This window comes from Rattus norvegicus, chromosome 6 (genome assembly GCF_036323735.1).
Source record: "Rattus norvegicus strain BN/NHsdMcwi chromosome 6, GRCr8, whole genome shotgun sequence".
NCBI lineage: Eukaryota > Metazoa > Chordata > Mammalia > Rodentia > Muridae > Rattus > Rattus norvegicus.
The window spans coordinates 136,695,131-136,717,942 of NC_086024.1; the positions used below are offsets into that span (position 1 = coordinate 136,695,131).

The 22,812-nt window shown below is 52.0% G+C and overlaps 2 protein-coding genes across 19 annotated transcripts in view; one reads left to right on the forward strand and one right to left on the reverse strand.

The window, feature by feature from the left end:
- The first annotated feature begins 1 nt into the window (after position 1).
- On the forward strand, positions 2-20,471 carry Zfyve21 (zinc finger FYVE-type containing 21). Of its 12 annotated transcripts, none has more exons than XM_017594237.3 (8): positions 2-216; positions 11,529-11,579; positions 12,081-12,249; positions 13,344-13,419; positions 13,498-13,589; positions 14,085-14,141; positions 15,765-15,907; positions 19,611-20,429. In XM_017594237.3, exons 1-8 carry the CDS (start codon positions 79-81, stop codon positions 19,641-19,643), a joined length of 759 nt encoding a protein of 252 aa, XP_017449726.1. In that variant the 5' UTR covers positions 2-78; the 3' UTR covers positions 19,644-20,429. The 12 variants fall into 12 exon arrangements, 11 of the variants coding, with proteins under 11 accessions (XP_017449726.1, XP_063118218.1, XP_063118219.1 ...); XM_063262148.1 differs by having other exon boundaries at positions 15,768-15,907; XM_063262149.1 differs by having other exon boundaries at positions 14,088-14,141; positions 15,768-15,907.
- Ppp1r13b (protein phosphatase 1, regulatory subunit 13B) overlaps positions 16,704-22,812 on the reverse strand; it is a 73,235-nt gene continuing 67,126 nt past the window's right edge. For all 7 annotated transcript variants that reach the window (XM_039112418.2, XM_039112417.2, NM_001395106.1 and 4 more), the window contains 6 exons: positions 22,042-22,808; positions 21,391-21,528; positions 21,185-21,318; positions 19,826-19,992; positions 18,711-18,910; positions 16,704-17,800 (listed from right to left, as the gene is read on the reverse strand). In XM_039112418.2, coding sequence (XP_038968346.1) covers positions 17,759-17,800; positions 18,711-18,910; positions 19,826-19,992; positions 21,185-21,318; positions 21,391-21,528; positions 22,042-22,808 — 1,448 coding nt within the window. In that variant the 3' untranslated portion in view covers positions 16,704-17,758. The remainder of the gene's footprint in view (positions 17,801-18,710; positions 18,911-19,825; positions 19,993-21,184; positions 21,319-21,390; positions 21,529-22,041; positions 22,809-22,812) is intronic.

A 22,812-nucleotide genomic window follows, 5' to 3' on the forward strand; every position in this document is an offset into this window, starting at 1 on the left:
TCGTGCTGGCGGGCGGAGCGGGGTGGCGACCTGTGTGGGCTCAGCGCGGGCGGTGGCGTGAGGGGCTCAGGAGGAGACATGTCCTCGGGGGTGGCCGCGCGTTGCGACGCCAAGAAGCTTGTGCGCTCGCCCAGTGGCCTGCGCATGGTGCCGGAGCACCGCGCCTTCGGAAGCCCTTTCGGCTTGGAGGAACCGCAGTGGGTTCCGGACAAGGAGGTGCGTCCTAGCCCCCGGGTCCCCAACTGGAGTCGGGGCGTCTCCCGCCTCCGCCCTCAGGGCGCTCGGCCGCGGATCCCCTTCGGGCGGTCCCGCTGTCCCTTCCGCGCTGTGGGGCGTTTTCCATTCCTTGGCGGTCATTGGCTGCGCGGTGCAGAGCCCGGGGAGGCCCGAGGGGAGCGGGGGAGCGGTTGACCAGTGGGCCGTGAGTGAGTTTGGGGCTGGAGTGTGTCCATGGGGCGAGGGTGAGCGAGTCCGCCTTCACCAGCTCACGGGGGAACGGTGCCAAGGAGTTTGCTGTCTTTAGAGTTCTAAACTCTGCAAAGCTTGGCCACTTGGGAGAGAATGGGAGCACTTCACGCATTCCATGCGATTTTATTTCAGAGCAAATTGAAATGTCTAAAAGGCACCGACCTAAGTATTGCTGACTTTGATAAACTTTAAAAACAAAAACTTTTTTCGTTTATTCGTGTGCCTTTGCCCCCAATGTCACAGCGCTAGTGTGTAGATCAGAGGATAATTTGTAGAAGGTAGTTTTATTAAACCATCTGGGTCCCAGCGACGGATTTCAGGTCTCAGGTGCCTTTACTTTGTGAGCTATCTTAATGGCTCTTGTAAATTTATCCATATGTTTCTCTGTCCCCCACCCCTTTCCTCCTGTTGACTCCCTTAGGCGGGTCCTCACTCTATTGCCCTGGCAGTTCTGGACTCACTACAGGGACCAGGCTGGCCTAGAACTCCTAAGATCTGCATCTGCCAGAGTGCTAGCATGCACTACCACACCCTGTTGCTATGTTGCCCTCAAACTTCTCCTCCGTCAGCCCCTTGAGTACTGGAATTAAAGATGTGCTTCACCACACCTGGCCTCCTCCCAAATTTTTTAGGTTAGAGTTTCTGCTTGGAATTCTAGTCAGCTGCTCCTCTCTCCCCTTGGGTGGATGGTGGGTGGGGCCCAGGTGGGTGGGGCCCAGCAATTTATTAGAGCGAGGTCCACTGTTCTTAAAACAGTGGGCACTGGGGCTGGAGAGCCAGCCAGAAGTTTGCTCTGCCACTGTTCCCCAGTGACTCCTGGCTATACCAGGTGTGTCACTGAGCTGTCACTGTCCTCCCTGGTTGTGCCCCTTCAGTTTTGCACTTTATCCTTGTACACAGTTCCTCTTGTGTGGAGAGATAACTGAGCACAGCCCTCGAGTGCTCTTAGCGCCCCAGAAGGGGGTGTGGGCTTAGGAGTGGGTAAGGAGATCGTTCATGGTAAAGGTAGATTTCTGAGCTCAGGGTAGTGAGATCCAGGCCAGCCAGAGCTACACAGTTGAGACTGTCTCTAGAGGACACAAAAGGGTGTGTGTGTAGGGTGTTGGGATACAGCCTGGACTCTGGCCCCTGGAAGCTAAGAGTTTATAGTAGTTTATGACCAGCCTGGGCAATACTGTTGTCTCGAAAATAAAATACAGTGGCTGTTGGGGGGGTGGCTCAGGGAAATAAACTGCTTGTTGTGAATGAGTTTCGGATCTGGACAGACATGACTCTTTCCAGGAAAGCCCAACAATGCATAGATTGGAATAAGGGTACATGGGGGGGGGCAGGTAGAGGAGGCCAAGTGGGGTGGGAGGCCATGCCTGAGGAGATCAGAAGCCGAGGCTCTTGGGAAAGTGTTCACTGTCTGTAGGCCAGGGCTCTAGACAAGCTTTCTCAACATTCTCCTTGTCCTACAAGGAGCCTTTAAGGTGGGTGTTTTCACCCGAGTGACACCTTGTGACATCTTTATGTAAAACTTTAGAATTTACAGTGTTTGTGGTATATCCCCATAAGTCTGGATAGTCTGACAGGACTCCATGTCTGCTCCAAGAGGGGAGGAGAGGGTGCTCGGACAAGTGATTGCCAAGCAGAAGGGCACCAGCTCTGTGAGTGTCTCAGGGATCACAGAAAAGTGGGCTTGGCTTTGCAGGGTGACCAGGACTGAAGAGATGTTTGGACAAGTATAGGTGGCAAAGTCCCACACAGGGTAGGGTAGCCCATGGCCTGGTGGCGGAGGAACGGCCACTCTACAGTCCAGTCAGGAGTCAGGCCTCAGATCCACTTGGTGTTTGAGAGCCCAATTCAGCGAGTGCTTTATGGGGAAAAGAATGGGGATTTGGGGCGCCTGCCAATCCTGGCCTGGTGCTGAACCCCGGAGTGGGGGTGGTGCTTGGGATCTTAGTTAGTCCTGGGGGAAGGGCAATTGGTTTGACGGGGAAAGGCTGGGATTTCACAACTGATAGGCTGGCAGTGTCAGGCTCGCAGTGTCAGGCTGGCCTGTGCTCCTCTGAAGGCTGCAGGCGCCTCCTTGCCTGTTCTGGCTCTGAAACCATGGGCCCTGTGAGAGGCTTCCTCCCATGGCTGGCTGAGAGCCCTATAAAAGTCAGGATGGAGTTCCCATCTACTCTAGTCTTTGAGCTGTGATAGCAGCCCTGGAGGTGGAAATGCTCTCTCACCTCTCCTGAGCCTGCAGCGCCGCCAGCTTCCAGCTCCAGCAAAGGCATTTATTCCTTCCTCACCTCGTGCTGTGTGTCTGCCCTTTGCCATCTCCTTTGGACATTTTTCTTTCCTTTCCTTTTTAATGTATAAGATTGTTCTCCCTCGGGGCTGGGGATTTAGCTCAGTGGTAGAGCGCTTACCTAGGAAGCACAAGGCCCCAGCTCCGAAAAAAAGAACCAAAAAAAAAAAAAAAAAAAAAGATTGTTCTCCCTGCGTATATGTCTGTGACCAGAGGTCAGAAGAGGGTGTTGGGTTCCCTAGAGCTGGAGCAGAGAGCCATGGTGGACGGACGTGCTGGGTACTGAACCCAGGTCCTCTGCAAGAGTAGCATGTTCTTGTCACTGCGGAGCCAGAGACTCATGAGTTTGAATGCTTGATCCACAGGGAGTGGCACTTTTAGGAAGCTCCTGAACTGGGCTTGTGAACCTGTTAGTTAATGAGTAGTTGCGGGGTGTGCCTGTGTGAGTAGAGGCCAGCTTTCATGTTATTTTCTTAAGTCACTTCCTGCCTTGTCTTTTTCAGTCAGGGTCTCTCACGGAACCTGGAGCTCACCTATTGGCCAGCCTGGCTGGCCATGAGACCCAGGGATCTGCTTTTCCACTGGCCAGGTGCACGTGGCTGTGCCTGGCTTCTCATGTGAGAGCTGGGGATCTGAACTTGGGTCCTCATGCCCCTAAGGCAAGTACTTTACCAACTGAGCCATCTCTCAGCACCCCCTTTTTTAAACTTTATTTTTTTTACTTTATTGTGTAAAATACATCACAGTGTATATAGTTATATATCTTCACTTGCCTGTTGTCTTAGGGATTCCATTGCTGTGAAGAGACCATGACCAAGGCAACTCTTACAAAGGAAAACATTTAATTGGGCTGGCTTACAGTTTCAGAGGTTCAGTCCATTATCATCATGGTGGGGAACATGGTGGGGAAGGAGCTGAGAGTTCTACAGCTTGATCCACAGGCAGCAGGAGACTGGGTGCCACTCTGGGCATAGCTTGGGCATAGTAGACCTCAAAGCCCACCTCCATGGTGACATTTTCTCCAACAAGGCCACGCCTCCTAATAGTGCCACTCCCTGTGGGTCAAGCATTCAAACTCATGAGTCTCTAGGGGCCATACCTATTCAAGTCACCACACCTAAGTGTGCATGAACCGCCCCACATAAGCACAAGTCCGAGGACAACTTATTTGGTTGAGGGTCAGTTCCTTCCTTTGCTGTCGTGTGGGATCTGGGGATGAACTGAGGCTTGACAGCAAGCACTTTACTCTTTTGAGCCATCTTGCTAGGCACTCTCTTTATTGTGTGTGGGCGTGGGTTTTGTTTGTTCGTTTTGAGACACAGTCCCACAAGGTTGTCTAGGAGAGTCTTTGATTTACTGTAGTTTGGGCTGGCCCTGAATTTGCGACCCTCCTGTTTCATCTCCTGAGTAGCTGTGACTACAGGCACAAACCACGAGGCCTACCTAGGGCTTAACTATCTTTGAAAGATCTAGGCCCTGGTTGATCCGGAGCCTGGTGGATGGACAGTTTTTACACACTGGGGAAGAAAGGGTGGTGGAGTCAGGGTTGTCTCATTTCTCCTTCCTCACAGGGGACGTAGGTGTTTTCCTTATATGCTGTTCTATGTTAATGTTTTCACGTGTTTGAATGTTTGCTTGCATGTATGTCTGAGTACCTTGTGTGTCTGGTGCCCACAGCAGTCAGAAGAGTTCATTGGATCCCCCAGAACTGGAGTCACAATGGTTGTGGGTCACCACGTGGGTGCTGAAAACTGAACGTAGGTCCTCTACGTGAGCAACAAGCGCTCTCGTCCCGGGCCACGTCTCCAGCCTTCAGCCTCGTTCTTTTCACAGTAATCTTCAGGAGCCTACAATACATGGTGAGGTCACAGTTGCCTTGTGCTTTTCTGTCACATGTCCTGGAGGAGTAAGCAGAAGGCACATTCCAAAGATCTGAGCCTCCCAACTGTACGGTGGAGAGAAAAGGTCGGATCCTATCTCCCGGGTACTCTGACTAGGCCTTGCTTTGCTGTGGACCTCTTGTTCTTTGCTCTCTCACCTCGTTAGACGTGTAGTCTGCATTAAACAGCTCCAGAGTCAGGCTGGGTGTCTAGACCAACAAGGAATCAGCAGGTGCCCTGCTCCTGGTGCTGGGAAGAGAGTGTATGCTGGAGATTTTCTGGGAGGGCTCTTTTTTTTTTTTTTAAAGATTTATTTATTTTATGTATATGAATACACTCACCAGAAGAGGGCATCAGATCCCATTACAGATGGTTGTGGCTGCTGGGAATTGAACTCAGGACCTCTGGAAGGGCAGTCAGTGCTTCTAACCACTGAGCCATCTGTCCAGCCGAGGGCTCACTCTTACCTATCCTGTCTCTTCCTCCTCCCCTTTGTCTCCTGACTGAGGTTGTCCTCAAGGCAGTTCTTTTTAGCGTGTTCCCCTATCTGGGAAGTGGAAGCGGTATAAGAGCCCCAGGAGAGCACCGCAGCCTGGCCTGCTCATGCCATGGGTAGTGTCTGTCCTGGTCAGTTTGTCTGATCAGTCTTGGCCAGAGGCTCAGACCACAGGTAGGTCTCATGGGGCCATTGCTGAAGCTGGCTTTGTCTGCCAGGTCATGAGTGCTGTCGTCCTTGCTAAGGTACTGACTGAGTGGGTTGCGTAGTCTGCTCTGTAGGTCTCATTCTGGGGTTAATTTGGCAGTTGAGTTTGCCCATCAGTGACCTAAAACATGGGTCTGACCAATGGACCTCCAGAGTGAGAGTCAGCTGCAGACACTTTGCTGCCTGCGGTGAGGCAGTGGGTCTCTGGGCTTTGTGTGGTATTAATGCTGGAATAGCTGTGTCATACACAACCCAAGCTTCAAGGCCCAGCCGAGGGAGAGCTGCAGGAGCTGGCCAACTCCCCTGCTCTCTCCTTTACCCCAGGCAGGCCCCTCAGACCAGCTGGTTCCTGAGTAGGGACTTGGGGACGGGCTGGGCTTTTACTTTTACAGCTTCACCATCCTGTTAGCCCTTTATTCTTTTTTTATGATAAATTGATGAGCTGATAATTTGAATCTTCTTTATTTTTCAAGACAGGGTTTCCTTGTGTAACCTTGCCTGTCTTGGAACTCACTCTGGGGACCAGGCTGGCCTCGAACTGACAGAGATCCACCTGTCTCTGCTTCCTGAGTGCTGGAACTAAAGGCACAGTGTGTCATCACTGCCTAGTGGAATTTATTTTATTAATGAAATCAACAGGAAAATTATTTTGTTTAAAAATCTGTTTTCTGAATAAACACACTGGTTATTTGTGGGGTTTTTGTTTTGTTTTGTTTTGTTGTTTTTTTGAGATAGTCTTTTTTTTTTAAAGATTTATTTATTTATTATAAATAAGTACACAGTAGCTGTCCAGACACATCAGAAGAGGGCATCAGATCTCATTACAGATGGTTGTGAGCCACCATGTGGTTGCTGGGACTTGAACTCAGGACCTCTGGAAGAGCAGTCAGTGCTCTTAACCTCTGAGCCATCTCTCCAGCCCTGAGATAGTCTTAATGTATATCTCAAGCTGTTCCCAAACTCACTGTGTAGCTGTGAATAGCTTTCAGTGATCCTCCTGCCTCAGCTTGGGAGTATAGACTTGCACTAAGCCTGGCTAGTTCGTTAGTCATTTAGAGTAACAGAATACCTTTGGCCACTTAGGTATTGGAAGGAATGGGTATGTGTTCTAGTTGTGACCCAGAAACTGGTCTTCAGGGCTCAGGGAGATAACTTAGTTGGCACAAGTGTTGGCCACAGAGGCACGAGGACATGTTGTCTAGAAGCCATGGCCAGGCTGGGTGTGCCACCACTTGTTGCCTGCCTGGTAGCCTCTTGCAGGCCCGAACACTGCCTGTCAGCCTCTGCGAACACAGCGAGGGGAAGGAGACCACTGCTGGAAGTGTGCGCTTGGGAAGGAGGCCAGGGAACGGGGGTGCAGGAGAGACACTGACCAAGGGTGTAGCCGGTGAAGACAGTGTGTCCTTTAGAGGGGGAGAAACTCCAGATTGAACACACCTCAGGGAGAGGGCGAGACTGGGGTGCATACAGGTGACCGTTTGGAATGTGCAGCCTGGACGATGGGTACAGCCTGTATAGTCATGGGCATTGATTGTTATTTCTTGCTTTTATATTTCCCCACTCCCGCTTGGTTTTTCTTCTTTTGGTTTTTCTAGACAGGTTTCTCTGTGTAGCTCTGGCTGTCCTAGAACTCATCCGTAGATCAGCCTGGCCTCAGAGTTGCAGATCCTACTGCCTCTGCCTCCCAAGTGCCAGCCTCCACCACTACTTCTTAAAAGAAAAAAAAAAGTGGTGGAGAATGAAAACCAAAGAGTCCTTTCCACTTCTCCACAATCCAGTCATGGAAGAGTCCAGAGACAGGACAGAGATCTCTGCGTAGAGAATGGCAGAGAGACCTAAGGCATCCCTCGGATCCTAGCACCAGGCTAGGGTGGTTGTAGGATTCTAGAAGGGGCTATGGGTGGTGCGGTACTTACTGGGAAGATCCAGGATGGTGGATCAGGGATGGTGCAGGCAGTATTAGCTGGACGAGCAGCTCAGAAGAGCTGCCAAGTCTGACAGGAAGTAGGAGAGCACAGTGCCCAACATCGCCTCTCAGGCCAGGGGTTTGCTCACTCAGCAATAAATGTGTCACAGTAAGTCCTAAATCTTTCACTACCTCATGATGTGGTTCTGGGGATTTGGGTGTGGCAGAGTACACTCGTAGTTCCCCACACCAGGGAGGCCAGAGATGGGCAGATTCAGTCAGCCAGCCTACCCTGCTTGGCAGATTGTAGCCCATTGAGAGCCTACCTCCACACACAAAGTGGACCTGAGAAAGACCTCTGGTGCCCACACGCACGTCACTTCTGAACACAGCACTCCACCATGCATGCCCAAGTAAAGTTGTTCTTTGAAGGTCATGTGTGTGTTGTGTTCCAAGCCAGAACTCTCCTGTCATGGCTGCATCAGGGTGGTCTAAGGACTATAAAACAGCCACTCTTACAGAACTGTGGCTTCCTTTTTTAATCTCACTGTGACCACCGTTAGCTTTTGTGATGGACATCTGAGTCATGGAAGGCACCATATAGCAGGAACCTGCCACCATTCAAAGTGTGTGGAGTGCTCATGAACTGACAAGAGCTGAGAGCAAAGTCCCCCGACAGAGCTACTGACTTGCCTCCGTGGACAGTTCCAGAGCTGGGGTGGGGGAGGCAGGGATTCCAGGTCCAGAAACCAGCAAAAGAGCAGCAAGGAAACACACGGCAGCCCTCGGGGCCTCAGGACACCTAGAAGCTGCATGACACAATGCAGGGTCCCATGGAGCTCACCAGGGCTTGGTGTCTCTGTCCGTGCTGCAGTGATGCCCCTTAGGGTCCCTGCTCTCCCACAGTGAAGGGACATTGAGCATGACCCCAAGGACTCCTCCCAAGCACCTGCAGAGGCTTGGTGCTGTGAGGCTCTTGGATCAACTGAGAAAGGGGGCGTCCTTAGATAGGACTTCCTCCAAGCAGGTGTGTGCATCGGTTTGTGTGGCTCGTGTGCACTTGCACTAGCCTAGTGCCAGGTGCGGGCTTTGTAGGTTTGTGTTCAAGGGAAGAGCTGCAGGCTCTCGGATGATGGTCCCATGTTCTGAGCCACTTCTGTGGGTATCTTCCAGAATCTGCCTGTGACAAGGCCAAGAGCAAAAATAGGTCAGGCTCCCACTGGGACGAGGGGGGACCCTCAATCTTTTTTTTTTTTAAAGGTTTATTCATTTATTATATATAAGTACACTGTAGCTGTCTTCAGACACACCAGAAGAGGGCATCGGATCTCTTTACAGATGGTTGTGAGCCACCATGTGGTTGCTGGGATTTGAACTCAGAACCTCTGGAAGAGCAGTCGGGTGCTCTTTTTTGGTTCTTTTTTTTTTTTTTTTTTTGGGAACCGAACCCAGGGCCTTGCGCTTCCTAGGCAAGCGCTTTACCACTGAGCTAAATCCCCAACCCCTAGTCGGGTTCTCTTAACCACTGAGCCATCTCTCCAGCCCCAGGACCCTCAATCTTACCTAGCTGCTGTAGTGGGGAGGATGAAGAGCCTCTAAGACATGTGAAGGTGGCCAGGGCTTGGGATTACTTAGTGTCTGGTGACCAGATACTCAAGATGAGGTTCTATTCTGTGTGGTCCTGTGCTATAGAAAGTGCCTAGTGGCTATGTGGACCCTGACAAAAGCCAGGCCCATGCTGCCAGTGCTGCAGCCACACATGGCTAGCCTCTGACTGATCACATTGCTTGTCAGCAGAACCAGAGATGAATTAGTAGGTGTCGTATCCGCAGGCCAAGGACGCCAAGCCTTTCCATGGTGTGCAGCCCTCTGTCAGTGCTGAGATCTGGAATAACTATTAGAACTATTAGGTAAAAAGCCTTGGTCAAAACATGACATTCATTTTTTTCTAGAAAAAAAAACTTTTTTAAGCAGGCCAGTGAGCCATTTCTCCAATCCCCTAATATGCCTTTCCTTTCCTTTTTTGAGACAGAGTTACAGTATGTAGGCCTGGCTATACTGAACTTTCATTTTATAGACCAGGCTGGTCTCAGACTCAGATCTGCCTGCCTGTCTCTGCAGCGCTGAGATAAAGGTGCGCCACCACTGCTCAGCCCACTTGGGCATTTCCTTCCCGTCTCTGCTTACTAAGACATCTGAAGTACTCACTGCCTCCCACAGAAGGCCATGCTCCACCTCACTGGCACCATCTCTAAGGCTGGGGGCATCAGTGTGTGGGACAAGCCTGTCGTAGTTCACATCATTGACTTCCTTTTCTTGGGAAAAGTCTCTGTCCATGGGTTTGTATTATGGTGGAACTCTTCCTCGGAGCCAGGTGTAAGCATCATCTGGGTGTGAGCGGGACAGAGGGAAGCTGTCAGGGGTGTCTTCTCACACTTCCCCTCCTTCCAGAGCGTGCAGGAAGCTAGTTCAGAGCAGAGCCTTCCCCTGACTTGGGAGTTGTGTGCCATATGTCACCAGATACCCTGTGCTTTGAGAGTCACCATACACATATGTGGTGTCACTCCAGCTGGGCACTGCAGACACAGCTGGAGTCAGCGATGTCCAGAAGTAGCATTCTGGCCTGGGATATCTGGGAAGAAGTCTGTGACCATTCCTCAGGACTCTGTAGGCCCCAGCTGGACCTTCCAAGGTGCCATGGTGCACTTAGAACAAGTTGGGAGCTCTGGACTGCTGGGTACTCACTCCAACATGGAGACTAGACAGGCCTCAAATCCCATGGGTACCAGGACAGACAACCCCATCCATGTATGACTGAGGTCTTGGGAAACATGAGTGTTTAAAACCCTTTTTATTTTTAATTATGTGCATGCAAGCACCAGTGTCCACGGGCCAAAAGGCAGAGTCCATTTCTCTAGAGCTGGAGTTAGAGGCAGTCGTGAGCGGCATCATGGAGTGCTAGGAACTGAACTCGGACCTTGTAGAGCAGCAGGCGCTCTTTACTGCCGAGCCGTCTCCCCAGCTCCCACCAGCAATGTTTCATTACCGATTGAGCACAGCGTGCAGTGCGGGCCTGGCTGCTGTGCATCCTTCACGTATTCTCTCCTGGTCTGTGCTTATGTGACGAGTGGGGACCGTCTCTTAGCACCGTCAGCTATCCTGACTTGCTCACCCTGTGTCCTGGCCTTGTGAGCGCCACGTGCCCAGTTAGCATGACTCGTTTCACAATTCGGAAGGAAGGTGGTCCTGCCTGCTGTATCATCCAGCCTTCTAGTGTGGAGTGAGCAGCTCAGGCTGAATCCTGTCATGGGGACAGCAGTTCTGACAGGACCACGGATTTGTAGAGAGAATGTACTTTTAGAGTTGTGACCCTTGGAGTAGCCACCTGGTGGCCCCTAGAATGAGGTTCCCCAGAGTATCTGAAGAGGTCATACACATCCCTTGGACCTGATGGCACTGGGTCATCTGGAGAGAGCACTTTGCACTGTGTCAAGGGGAAAAGCAGCAGAGGGCAGGCGAGCACTGAGAGCAGATTCAGCCCTGTTCACTGATGAACTGTGCAGCCGCCCCCTGTCCCCAGGTCTCTCATGCCAGCCTAGTTGGTGCCATTCTCCTGCCTCTGCAAATTCACATGCACAGACAGCCATTTGCCTTCTGCTTCTGTGTCCTGCATGAGTTAAGTCTCTTCAGGACATTTCGGGTCACGTGGACCTCGCTCAGCCTGTGCTCTGTTCTAGCCCTGTTCTTACAGGCCCTGGTACATTGAGTCAACTTTATGTTTCAACTCTCTAGAGCCATACTTCCTAAGAAGAGCCCCGTACTTTCCTTTGACTGTAAAACAGGGTCAGCGTAGGTCATTTCCTGCTATGGAATGTCAGGTTTATTTCTTCCTGGAACAGGATAGAGGTGAAGCAGCCAGAATGAGCTGCCCTCCGCATCTGGAGTCTGAAGGAATCAAAGCCCTTCTGATCTGAACTCTGCTGCCAAGTTAAACTGTGCCTTTGCATCCCACAAAGTATTGGGTATTCAGGCCGGGTCCTGGCTGGGGCTTCTGCAGGCCTTAAAGCGGCCTTCCTAACCAAGAGCCTTGGGCTATGGCCTGGCCAATCTTGTCTGGCTTCTGAGCTAGACCCTGAGCTCAGCGGGCTGTTCTGCCTTGCTGTTCATAACCTGCCTCTACAGGCAGGAAGTTGGCTTTCCTGGCAGCCTTTCCTTGTACCTCTTGACCCTGTGTCAGCTGTTAGCCACGTGACAGAGCTAGGTTATAATTCTGTGTCGTCTTCTTCCTAGTGTCCAAGATGTATGCAGTGTGATGCCAAGTTTGACTTTATCACCAGAAAGGTGAGCCAAGGTTGTGGTGGGCATGGGGTGTGGGTCGGGCTAGGCCTGGTAGACTGGTAGAGTTCTTTCTGGGAAAGCCTGGTTCCTTGGAGGAGCTGGGTCTTACAGGCTATTTCGATGCCCCCTCAGTCACTGGTACAGCTCCCCTACGGAGTACTGAGCTCTCAAGGAGGCTCAGGGGCAGCCTGTACTGGGCAGCAGGAGGTTGAAGGAGTTGAGGGCTTGGGTTACACTTGAGTGAACTGCTCACCTTAAACGCATAAGGCCCTGGGTTCAGTCTCTAACAACACGCAACCACCCACCCACCATGAAGAGACACAGAGAAGCTGTTTTGGTCCATCTTTTCCAAATAAGGCAGAGCTCTGCTGTGTTGATAGTGCACTTGTGCAGGAGTGACAACAGTACAGGTGCATTCTGGGGGTTCTGAGAGAACTGGCTAGCGGGGCAGGCCCGGTGCAACCTTGTTGACCCCGTTTACTGCCCAACCCTTACCCTCATCAGCATCACTGCCGCCGCTGTGGGAAATGCTTCTGCGACAGGTGTTGCAGCCAGAAGGTGCCACTTCGGCGCATGTGCTTCGTGGACCCAGTGCGTCAGTGCGCTGACTGTGCCCTGGTGTCCCATCGAGAGGCTGAGTTCTATGACAAGCAGCTTAAGGTGCTTGTAAGCGGTAAGTCAGCATGGTGAGTCACTAAGTCAGCACGGCGAGTGGACATGCTGTCACTAAGTCAGCATGGCGAGTGGACATGATGCCATTAAGGCGTGGCCTGCTCCAGCATGGCGTGTCTTGCTCTCTACTTTTTTTTTTTTTTTTTTTTTTCGGAGCTGGGGATCGAACCCAGGGCCTTGCGCTTGCTAGGCAAGTGCTCTACCACTGAGCTAAATCTCCAGCCCCTCTACTTTGTTTTTAACCTACTTAGAAGCAGCTCTGGAGTTGACTTCAGAAATGGAAATGTTCTAAGATGTCTGCCTTACTGGCACTGTCATCAGATGGACAGGGAGTAGGCTAGCAGCACCTTCCCTGGATGGAAGGCTGTCACCAGTAGTCGAGTTTGTGACCATGGCCGGAAGAGAAGAGGCCTGGAGACAAGCTGCGGCAGATACAGATGCTGGTTCTGAACCACATCCCAGGAGCATAGGAAAGTTCTCTGTCAGATGGGGCCTGCCTCCCACAGCCCCTCTGTAGGCCTTGTCTATATCTCGCAGGCGAGGGCCAGCCTCTTCTCTGGCACTGTGGTCCACTCTGCCCTAGAGTACTTACTACTGTCTGGTCTGGGACTTGAACTCGCTCCCCTACTTGCCTTCTTTGAAGGTTGTAACAAAATTCACAGCTCTGTATGCGTAACAATGCCTTGATTTTATGTGGATGGCTGTTTTTCCTACATTATATCTGTACACCATGTGCCTGCCTCATGTCTACTGAAGTCAGCAGGGGTCACCCACTCCCCTGGACTTCTAGGCAGTTCTAAGCACCGTGTGTGCACTGGGTGTTGATTCCAGGTCCCTTGAAAGAACATGAGTGCTCTTAAGCACTGAGCTGAGATCTCCAGTCTCCAAGCAGTGCCTTTTTAAGCTTTTGAGGCCCTTGATTCATTATTGCCTTTTTGCCTAACCAAAGGGATCCTACAGCACAAAGCCATCACTTGTATCAGCCTGTCCTGTCCCATGTGGTCGTGAAGGAGAGCTTTCCTGTCTTGAGAGCATGGGTCTGGTGGCAGTTAGATGAAACAGTGTGTCACGTGTGGTTTGGTTTTGTCTTCCAAGGAGCTACCTTCCTTGTTACTTTTGGGGACTCAGAGAAGCCTGAGACCATGGTTTGTCGTCTTTCCAACAACCAGAGGTAAGTGGACGTCCCCCAGCACTGGCCAGTGTTGTCGTAGCTTTAGGCCTCAGCCTTAGGACTTTTCTTTTGTTACAGATGCTTGATTCTGGATGGAGACAGCCATCATGAAATTGAGATTGCACATGTGTGTACTGTCCAGATTCTCACAGAAGGCTTCACTCCTGGAGGTACATGCCTTTCCTGAGCAGGAGGGGTCTAGTACCTATGTGGGCAACAGGAGGTACTGTATTTGGTCCCAGATGGCCCGCCATACTCTTCATTGGGGCTTTTGTTAAGTCAGTAACTGTAGAACCCACCAGGTAAGTGGAGAGGAGATACGAGGGGAGATTTGCCTGTTGTCCATTTCCTCTGACTTGGGTATTTACTTACTGACAGACAGCGCTCCAAATGCGCGGTCTGAAGTTCCAGAGGCGTGTGGTGGTGGCTGATTTGGAGCCCTGCTTGCAGACTTGCTGTTTGCCTCCCCTGCAGGCGTCTGTGCAGCCAAGATCCTTGATCAGCTCCGTGGTGAGCTCAGTGGTCTTACCTCAGCCTGACTTCATCGGCTGAACTGCGCGTCGCACATTCTAAACTTGCAGATCTGACCTAATGCACCTTGCTTTCCATTTTCTGACTGACTCTTGGTTGTTTCTTCTTTGCACTGCCTGCCTACCTTCTTCAAGTAGAAAAAGACATTCACACTTACAGCAGCCTCCTGGGGAGCCTGCCTGCCTCTGAAGGTTAGCCTCCATCCTGCCTGGGTCACTCCTCCCAGCATGCTGTGGTGTCTGCTCCCCTCTGCTTCTATCTCTTGGGGTAGTTCTGAAACTTCAGGTCACTTTTGATTAGGAGAGACACTAGGTCCAGTCTAAGAGCCTATGCAGAGTAAGTCAGTGTCCTGAGAGAACAAAGTAAGCTTGCTCAGCTCTTTCCCAGGGAGAAGGCGTGCAGGAGTGACAGCTTCTGTCAGTGTCGGCCAAGTGTATGGTTCTCCTTTGCTGGTTGGGCAGCAGCGTTCATCACTGAACCCAGTAGCTTACCGCCCGCAGACACTGTCCTCCAGGGGTCCCTGACTGTCGGCTCCTCCATCGCAGTCTCTAGAGGGGCCCAGCTAAGGAATGCAGCACGGAGCTGCACGAGGTGCATGGAGCATTGAGCATAGATACCCTAGTGCCAGAGACCCAGCTCCCCAACCTCTTCTAGGTCAGCCCCGCCCCCGAGAGTGTAAAGGTCAGGGCATCTGCAAGTGTGTGTGCCATGCGCATGCCTGGTGCCTTCCGCGATCGGAACAGTGCGTTAGATGCCCTGGAACCAGAGTAGGTTGGGAACTGAACCTACGTAAAAGCAGTAGGTGCTCTTAACTACAGAATCATCTCCCTGGTTCCCGTGGGGGTGGTAAAATTTTGATGGTAAAAAGCCCCAAACAGCCACAGCCAACAGCGGCCATGACCACGTTCGGCCCGTTTTTATTTACAGAAGCTGGTGGTGCATGGCTTAGATAGGAATTGTGCAATGGCTTGGATGAGGCAGTGCAGCCAGAGGCCTTCAGGGGGATTCTGAAGTTTCTGATTAGAGTTGAGTTCAGAAAGTCTCTCTCTGGGTAAACCCACCCCCACCGCCAGCCCCAGCCAGAGGTTTTGCAGGCAAGGAAGTCAGGCCTCTTTCTGGCTGTGGTCTGCATGCTTAGTCCACTGGCCAATGGGGCTCAGACTGCTTTGATTTTAGAATTAATGTCTGAATAAAGGTAGGTTATTTCCTAAAACATTTCCCTTCTGGTCACCATGAGGTTAATGATCATGTGAGGCTGCAGTGGCCCTGATAGGCCTGATCTCCCAAGTGGTTTGTTCCTGAAGCAGACCCTAAATTAAAGAGCAGCTGGTCACAGCCCAGAGATGGAGCTGACTTGGCCTCTTGCTGCATCCATGGGATGCCCAAAGTAGGGAAGAATGGTGCTTGGCAGGGTAGTGTGGCTTCACGCCTGTGTCAGCATCTGCTTAGCTGTCAGCGGAGCCAGACCGGATGTAACGATCTGCTTGGCTTATCTGGTAGCCAGGCCGTCCCTAAAGCAGTTTCTGTGCTTCCACTGCTCTGCTGTAGCTTGTGTGTGTGTGTGTGTGTGTGTGTGTCTGTCTGTCTGTCTGCCTGTGTGCTGTTTCTCTGAGGTAGGAAGGAGCATGGCTGGCAGTTTCTGGACTGTTGGGGAGGAGGACCATGTTACCATCCTATTCTCGGTGATAGGTACTGTTAGTTTATCCTGGCTGAGGGGATCCCTTTCCCTTCTCTGCACACGGGGTCTCTGCATGTTTCTAACAAAGGCTGCTTTCTGAGCAGCACACAGGGCAGACACCTCCTCTCCCCTCCAGCAGGCAGCACTCGAGCCACAGGCATGTTCCTGCAGTACACAGTGCCAGGGGCAGAGGCTGCAGCACAGCTGAGGCTGATGGCTGGAGAAGACGCAAGCGGCAGCAAGAGGCAGGCGGCAGCATGGCTGGCAGCCATGCACAAGGTATGGTAGAGCTGGGGAGGCTGAGCTCATAGACAAGTGTGTTTTTACCAAAAGACTGCCACATATCTGGGGTGCCCCACTTGATTACAAGGTGCACAGGCCAATCGTGCTTTATTATGGTGTTCCACAGGCTACCAAGCTCCTCTATGAATCACGAGACCAGTAAGTACACGGGAACTGAGCTCGGGCACATCGGGTTACAGAGCCCACGCAGCTGGCCCTGCCTGTGCACTCGGGGTTCTGCCCTGTGTGTACTTGGAAATGCAGTTCACGTGTCTGGAAGCAGAGTGTTCACTCGCCTAGTGTGTACACCGCTGATTAATGCTTTAAAGAGCTTCTGTCGCAGTGCATCATGGGTACTTCAGTAGGGTTGGGAGAAGCTGCAGGACAGCACTGCTAGACCAGGTTTAGTGTAACCACGTTTCTGTACATTTCCAGGTTCCTTAGAGATTTTTGGCCCTGTTCCCACAGAAACAGATTGGGTGGTGATCACTCAGGCCCTGGTTTAGCACTGGGCACTTCCGTTCTCAATAGCCCATTCACAATGCCTTAGCCTGTTTCTAGACTCTGTTCACTCTGTCACTAACCGGGGCCATGGACAGTCCCTTTGCTGTGTCTCTAAGGAAGGCATCAGAGTTTCGTGTTTTCTACCTTGACTTACTATTCACTTTATTAAAATGACTGTACAGTAATTTGTATATAAAGTGTATGATTAAAACTTATTTTGAAAGTACACGGCAGCTCTGGCGTCAGTTTGTGCAGCTGTCCTGCGTCCAGAACACAAGACTCAAAGCCATGTGTGAGAGAGCGGTTTATTGTGCACGTCACACAGCATCGGTGGCATCGGGATGGCAGAGGTCGCTCACAGGGCATCACTTTTGGTGCCACCCTGAGTGATCACCGCTTGGCAGCTGACCACAGACAGCAGTGCTCCCAGAGCCCACACGGATTTACACGTAGTTATGCACAAGACTCATGAAAAATAAAGCCTAAGGCTTGTGTTTCGATGAGAAGAAACATTGCCAACACAGTCCTGGTAGTTTCCAGGCCTAGTTGAAAAGTAACCCTGGTGTATAAAAAGCCTGTCTACAGCGCTCAGGCTCCAGGACACAGAACCCGCCTCACTTGGGATGGCGTTTCAGGTTGACAGGTGTCGATCCTGAACCGGGCTTTGCCCAGCCCACCACAAACATAACTTAAGACTCCTTATCGCTCAGACTCCCGTGTCTTAGCTACTCAGAATAGAATGAGCTTATGCCAAAAAGGGGAGAATAAATGACGGACGCTGTGCAGCTAGAAGCCGTAGGAGTCCGAGAGCCCCATGTGCTGAGGCGTGCGAGTCCAGCCACAGCAGAACGTCATCAGGTAACTAAACAGAGCAGTCTCCAAAAGGGCTCCTTTGGTAGTGAAAGGAAAGGATTTTGTGAGAGGCGATGTGAGAAAGGACAACGGTTTGAGACTTTCCAGGGAGGGGTAGCCCAGGTCGCCTGCAGCAGCTTGCTCTTGCTGAAGGTCAGACATTTAACACGAAGGGGCCTTGGGGCCAAGTCAGCTTTTGTCTTCATTGGCAAGTCAGGGCTCATGGTCATGACTTCTTACTGGCGAAAGGGATGGATGTTTTGGAAGCTGGGTATTTATTCAGATTTACAGTAATTGGCAGAAATGCAGTCCTCTGAAGGCAAACGTACTAGCTCTCCCAGCCACTGCAGACGAGGAGGCCCTCACCTGGGGAGTTGGGGTTCACATTGTGGGTCCTGTCTGCTAAAGTGAGCACCATGGCACCGTCCTGGCTTCAGTTTTCCAGGGCAGCGGGAGGCTTCTCCTGGGAGCAAACGACTGAACTGCAGGGGCTCAGGCAAGTGTCCGCTGCCGGGGCTTGATCCGTGGGTACAACTGGGAAGCAATGGACAAGAGTTAGGGCAAAAGATGACTGCGAAGGATTTGGTCTCTGGGTTCCACTCCTGTCACCACAGCATTATCTCCAGAACGTGCTTGCTCAGACCTAGCCTCAGCTGTCCCCTCCACTAAGACCCAAGGATCTTGTTAATACATTCATCACCCCTGGGAACCTGTCACTGTCCTAGACCCCTCGGTGTAGCACCCATGCTGGCTCGTGTTGGCATCTGGCAGGTTCAGAGTATCTGGGAAGGTCTGGCGGGAGGCGGCACTTGAGTAGAGGCAATCTCTCTGTTAAAGCAGACGCCACTGTGGATGCAGCGTAGCCCACAACCGTGGCCACTCCTTTCCACTCCTTTCTTTACAGCTTCCCTTGTGAGCAGTCAGGTCTCTAACCAAGGCAGGCGGTTAACTTTCCGTTCTGCCTTCCAGGGGCCAGGTTCCAGAGGCTGGGGATTTAGCTCAGTGGTAGAGCCCTGGGTTCAGTTATCAGTTCAGGAGGGGAATGGGTGGTTATGAAACCACCAAAGCACAACACCATCACCAAAGCAACCAGGCAGTAGGACTACAGTGTGTACTTCACCAAGCTCTGGAGAATCCAGATCAGGGAGAGCTAAGTGGGGTGGCTTAGTACTTCCCAGAGTTCACCATGAGCGGGGCAGACTGAGGGGACCCTGGTGGTCTCTAAACCTCACATGGTCTCCATTATGTGGCCCCGTCTCACATCTGTAGGGACTCGGGGACTTGCCCTTATACAAAGCAGGCTGCTGGGGCTTGGAGAGAGGTGTTCTGTTCTACCTTGATGCCAGCAGAACTGAACCCCAAGCTATGAGTGTCTTGAGACTTTTGTATAGGTCAACAAGACCAGAAGACTCCAGCATGAAAGCTGAGTGTACGGAGTGCTTACCCCAAGCAAGTTTTTGGGCACATAGCCCTCCCGGTCCCCAAGACGAGCCCACCACCACTCGGTCTCGTTTTCGTCTTTGCGCCTCAGGATGGTGATGGCATCCCCTTCATGGAAGGACAGCTCATCATTGTTCTGGGCTTCGTAGTCCCACAGAGCATACACAATGCCTTTGTTCATGACCCCCAGCTTCTCTTGTACCCCTGGGACCAGAGAGGGATACAGGTTTCAGCAGAGGGTGACAGCAGAGATAAAGGTGACGAAACTTCCATCACAAAGCCACCTTAGGCACCATCAGAGGAGGAGCTGTGACCACCGAGTAGGGGTGCAGCAGCTGCACGTGGTGCTTTGCCCCTGGTGGTGCGAGTGTAACACCACACAGGGTCTCGTGTGACTTTCTCCCTACCAACCCATGTGACTGCAGCCTCTTTCCCACGGAGGCTGCCAGGGCCTGGGTGCCTGTCCAGCTTCTTTAATGCCCAAGAATTGTGTTGCCTGCTGCTGTGGGAGTTCAGAACAGGCGAGTTTGGCTGTCATCACTTGTACCATCAGGCCAAACAGTAATTTCCCAAGTTGTATGCTGAACAAGTGACTTGTGACTACTTAACAGGGGACATGGTTGAGCTTCCCGATTTTGTCGCTGGTTACAGCACTTAATTAGGACATGCCCTTTACTCTCCAGATGTCTGAGGTCTGAGATGGTCCCAGCTCCCAGGGGGAGCAGCCCTGCTTCAGCTCATGTACGCAGCAGCAAGTGTGTAGGCCACTGCTACCTGGCTCCCCACTCCTGTGACCCCAGGGCACCAAACAAAGCATCTAGGGCACTCTCCCTCTTCAGCAACTGAACAGAATCCCAATGTGATTTCTGTTTTCTTTTGTTAAGGCAGAGTCTTGTTTTTACAGGTTGGCCTGCAGCGTCCTAAGCCTTCCAAGTGATGTGGGTTCATACCACCCAGAGACAAACAGGACTTCCGATGTTTTGAGGGTGAGCATAAAGGCAGTGAGCACTTAAGCATGATCCACTCACTGAGCCGGACTCTAGCCCAGCAACAGGACAGACAGACACGGTGCCGATTAGCCGGGGGAGCGGCGGGGGCACACCGAGCCTCTGTACATACCGTACAGGAACTGAGAACACTGGATATAGCCCTCCTCCATCTCCTCACACTTGTCTGCAGCGGTTTCGATGTCACTGATGGTGGAGGCAAAGATAGCGGCTCCACTCTCCACCAGCTGCTTGCAGAGGTGGACACTGTTGCAAGAGGCGGCACAGTGCAGTGGTGTCCTAGAACCAGACGGGAAACAGTCAGGAACCACCTGCTCCTGTGTGACGCCACCCTCTGAGAAGAGGGACCACAGCTGTGTGTGAGGCAAGGGTCTAGGTGCTTTGTTAATTTTATGTGTATGGATGTTTTCATGCATGTATATATGTGCACCGTGTGCAAAGGCCAGGAGGAGGGTGCAGGGGACTCCCTGGGACTCGGTTACAGATGGTTATGAACTGTCGTGTGGGCACTGAGGAGCAAGCACTGGGTCCTTTGGAAGAACATCCAATCAAGCACCTCTGGAGCCGCAAAGTTCTACTTGTCTTTTTGTTTGGCTTTTGAGACACTTTCTCTGGCTGTCCTGGAACTTGCTCTGTAGACCAGGCTGGCCTTGAACTCACAAGATGCTGCCCCTGCCTCTGCCTCCTGAGTGCTGGGATTAAAGGTGTGCACTACCACATGCTTCCACATCTCTAGTTTTAAAGTGTTGATTCATACGGATTCCTTGTGTGTAAATCTTTGGAAAAGGGTGACAGGGTGTGGATCAAGAAATGGGCTGTAGGGGTTGGGGATTTAGCTCAGTGGTAGAGCGCTTGCCTAGCAAGTGCAAGGCCCTGGGTTTGGTCCCCAGCTCCGAAAAAAAGAAAAAGAAAAAGAAAAAAAAGAAATGGGCTGTAACAATGGACACTCCTGCACAGCAGTATCACATACGTACACACTTAAAGACAGGTTGATTTACAGACAGCTAAGCTCACAGTTGTGTATGCACATCCTACGCAGGCTCCTGTGGAGGCTAAAGGATGACACTCAGGTGTTTCCTTCAATTGTTTTCTAGCTTTTTAAAGATGATTATTATTCCTACATTGCTTTCCCATTATTTATGCACTTTACACCCTAGTATCAGTCCCCTCTCCTCATCCCCTTCTCCCCACCCTGGGACATCAAGTCACTGCTAGGTGTTTTTCACTTTTTGGATGCACGTCTCACACAGAATGTCCGAGAACAGGAAGGGCAAATGGCTGCAGCGCCAGTAAGGCATATGAGGAACACACATGGCGGCAGGAGGGAAAGGACTGAGCAGCACAATGCTGCAGATGGCTTTTCTGGGAATGAACGAGGGTATTCTTCCTCTCCAGATTCTCAGTTTTCTGAGCTCACTTCCTTTCATAAGGGAGGGGGTGGCCTTCCATCCCCACACCCATGGGTTCTCACCATCCATCACTGTCTGCAGCATTCACATTGACACCAAAGTCCAGCAGAAACTTCACGATATGGTGGTGGCCAGCACAGACAGCATTGTGTAGGGGGGTGATCCCTTCGTCATTGGGTTTGCTAGGGTCTTCCACCTAGGACACAGAGCATGTGAAAGCCAGCCCTTCAAACTCTCACCAGCACAGACATACGGGAGGATGGCTCACCTCATAGATGATCCTCTGCACTAGATCAAACTCTCCTTCCAGAGAAGCATCTAGAAGCAGTGCCAGGGGGTTGAAGCGCACTCTCAGCCCATGCCCTGTCCGCTCAGAGTTAGGCTTCTTCAGGTTGGTCCGCTTGCTCTGTAGGTAGATGGAAGCAGTTCAGCCTCATGTGACCTACCCAAGCCAAAGACCAACCCAAGACCCTGCTGTGGGAGGGCGGGGGTGGCTGGAACGAAGGCAGGTCTCCAGGAGCAGCTCTGGTGGCTGCCTTAGGGTCTGGCTATCAGTTGAGTGCAGTGGCTGCCTGAGGCTGCTCCCTCCCCTGCTGGAGGGAATGTGGTAACAGCCACACTGCTGTATCTTCCCACACCAGGTATCTTCCCCAAGGGAGTCAGCTTACCCCCACTGCCGGGACACACCCATAGTGGTGGCTCAGAGATCCAACTAAAGAAAGCTATGTGTTCCCCGAGATTGTCCCAAGCCCTCTGCAGTGTCAACAGTGACTTCCTCAGGGAGGCTCACTGCTTTTCTCCTTGTCTGCCATCTGGTGTTGGTGGCATCTAGCTTACCAGGGCACCATGTGCTATGCTTTGGACTATCCTGTCCCATCTAATTCTGCATGCCTGGCTCTGGTCTAGCAAGGATACCCACCGCGGACGCTGTTGGAGGATGGACGACAGGGGAAAGAGGTGCAGGAGGGACCTGATCCTCCTCGGAAGGAGCCTCAGCCACAGGACTTGGGATCTGCTCTGTGGAGGGTACCGTGGCCACGTTGTTGTTATTGTCCTCAGTGGGCTCAGCAGTTTGATGAGTTGTCTGGGGACAAATGAGCTCCTCTGGCTCAGGGGAAGGTAACTCATTGTCATTGGCATCTGAGGATGGGGCAAGCTCATCAGGAAGTGGGGCCGTGGGCCGGGGAGGGAAAGACTCATCCAAGTTGCCATTGGCATTGGTGTTTCCATTGTCCACATCAGCTAAGGTGCCCACAAAGTCCTGTGACGGGCTGGGCTGGTAGAAAGGGGTACCCTCCATGCCGCCAGCCAGGGTGTTGAAGCGTTGATAAAGCAACTTTTGAATGTTGGGCCCTCCAGGGCCCTCTGGCTCCGTGATAGAGCTGCGCTTCTTCAGGGGTCGGGGTGCATTGGCCAGCTTCCTGCGGAGAGCTTCCAGGTCCGCATCGCTCTGGTAGCGGAGTGGGGAGTGTACAATGGGTGTGAGTTTGGTGGGACTGAGCGGCCGTGGCAGGCTTTCCACCGTGCTGCCTTCTCCAGGCACGCTGGGGCCTTCCGGCTCTGCCTCCTTCTCAGCACATTCTGAAGGTGGCTGCGGCTGTGTCGTGCCTGTGCCCAGCGACCCATGAAGAAACGGTAAGGGCGATGGAGACGCTGACCCTGACGGTAGGACAGGTTTACCATACACTGC

Bases quoted from the DNA above. Each gene is read 5' to 3' on its own strand.
- Zfyve21 (XM_017594235.3), top strand. From the start codon at position 79: ATGTCCTCGGGGGTGGCCGCGCGTTGCGACGCCAAGAAGCTTGTGCGC. The intron at 13,590-14,084 runs GTACATGCCTTT...ACCTTCTTCAAG, and splicing joins AGAAGGCTTCACTCCTGGAG to TAGAAAAAGACATTCACACT. The intron at 14,142-15,764 runs GTTAGCCTCCAT...TCTCCCCTCCAG, and splicing joins GAGCCTGCCTGCCTCTGAAG to CAGGCAGCACTCGAGCCACA.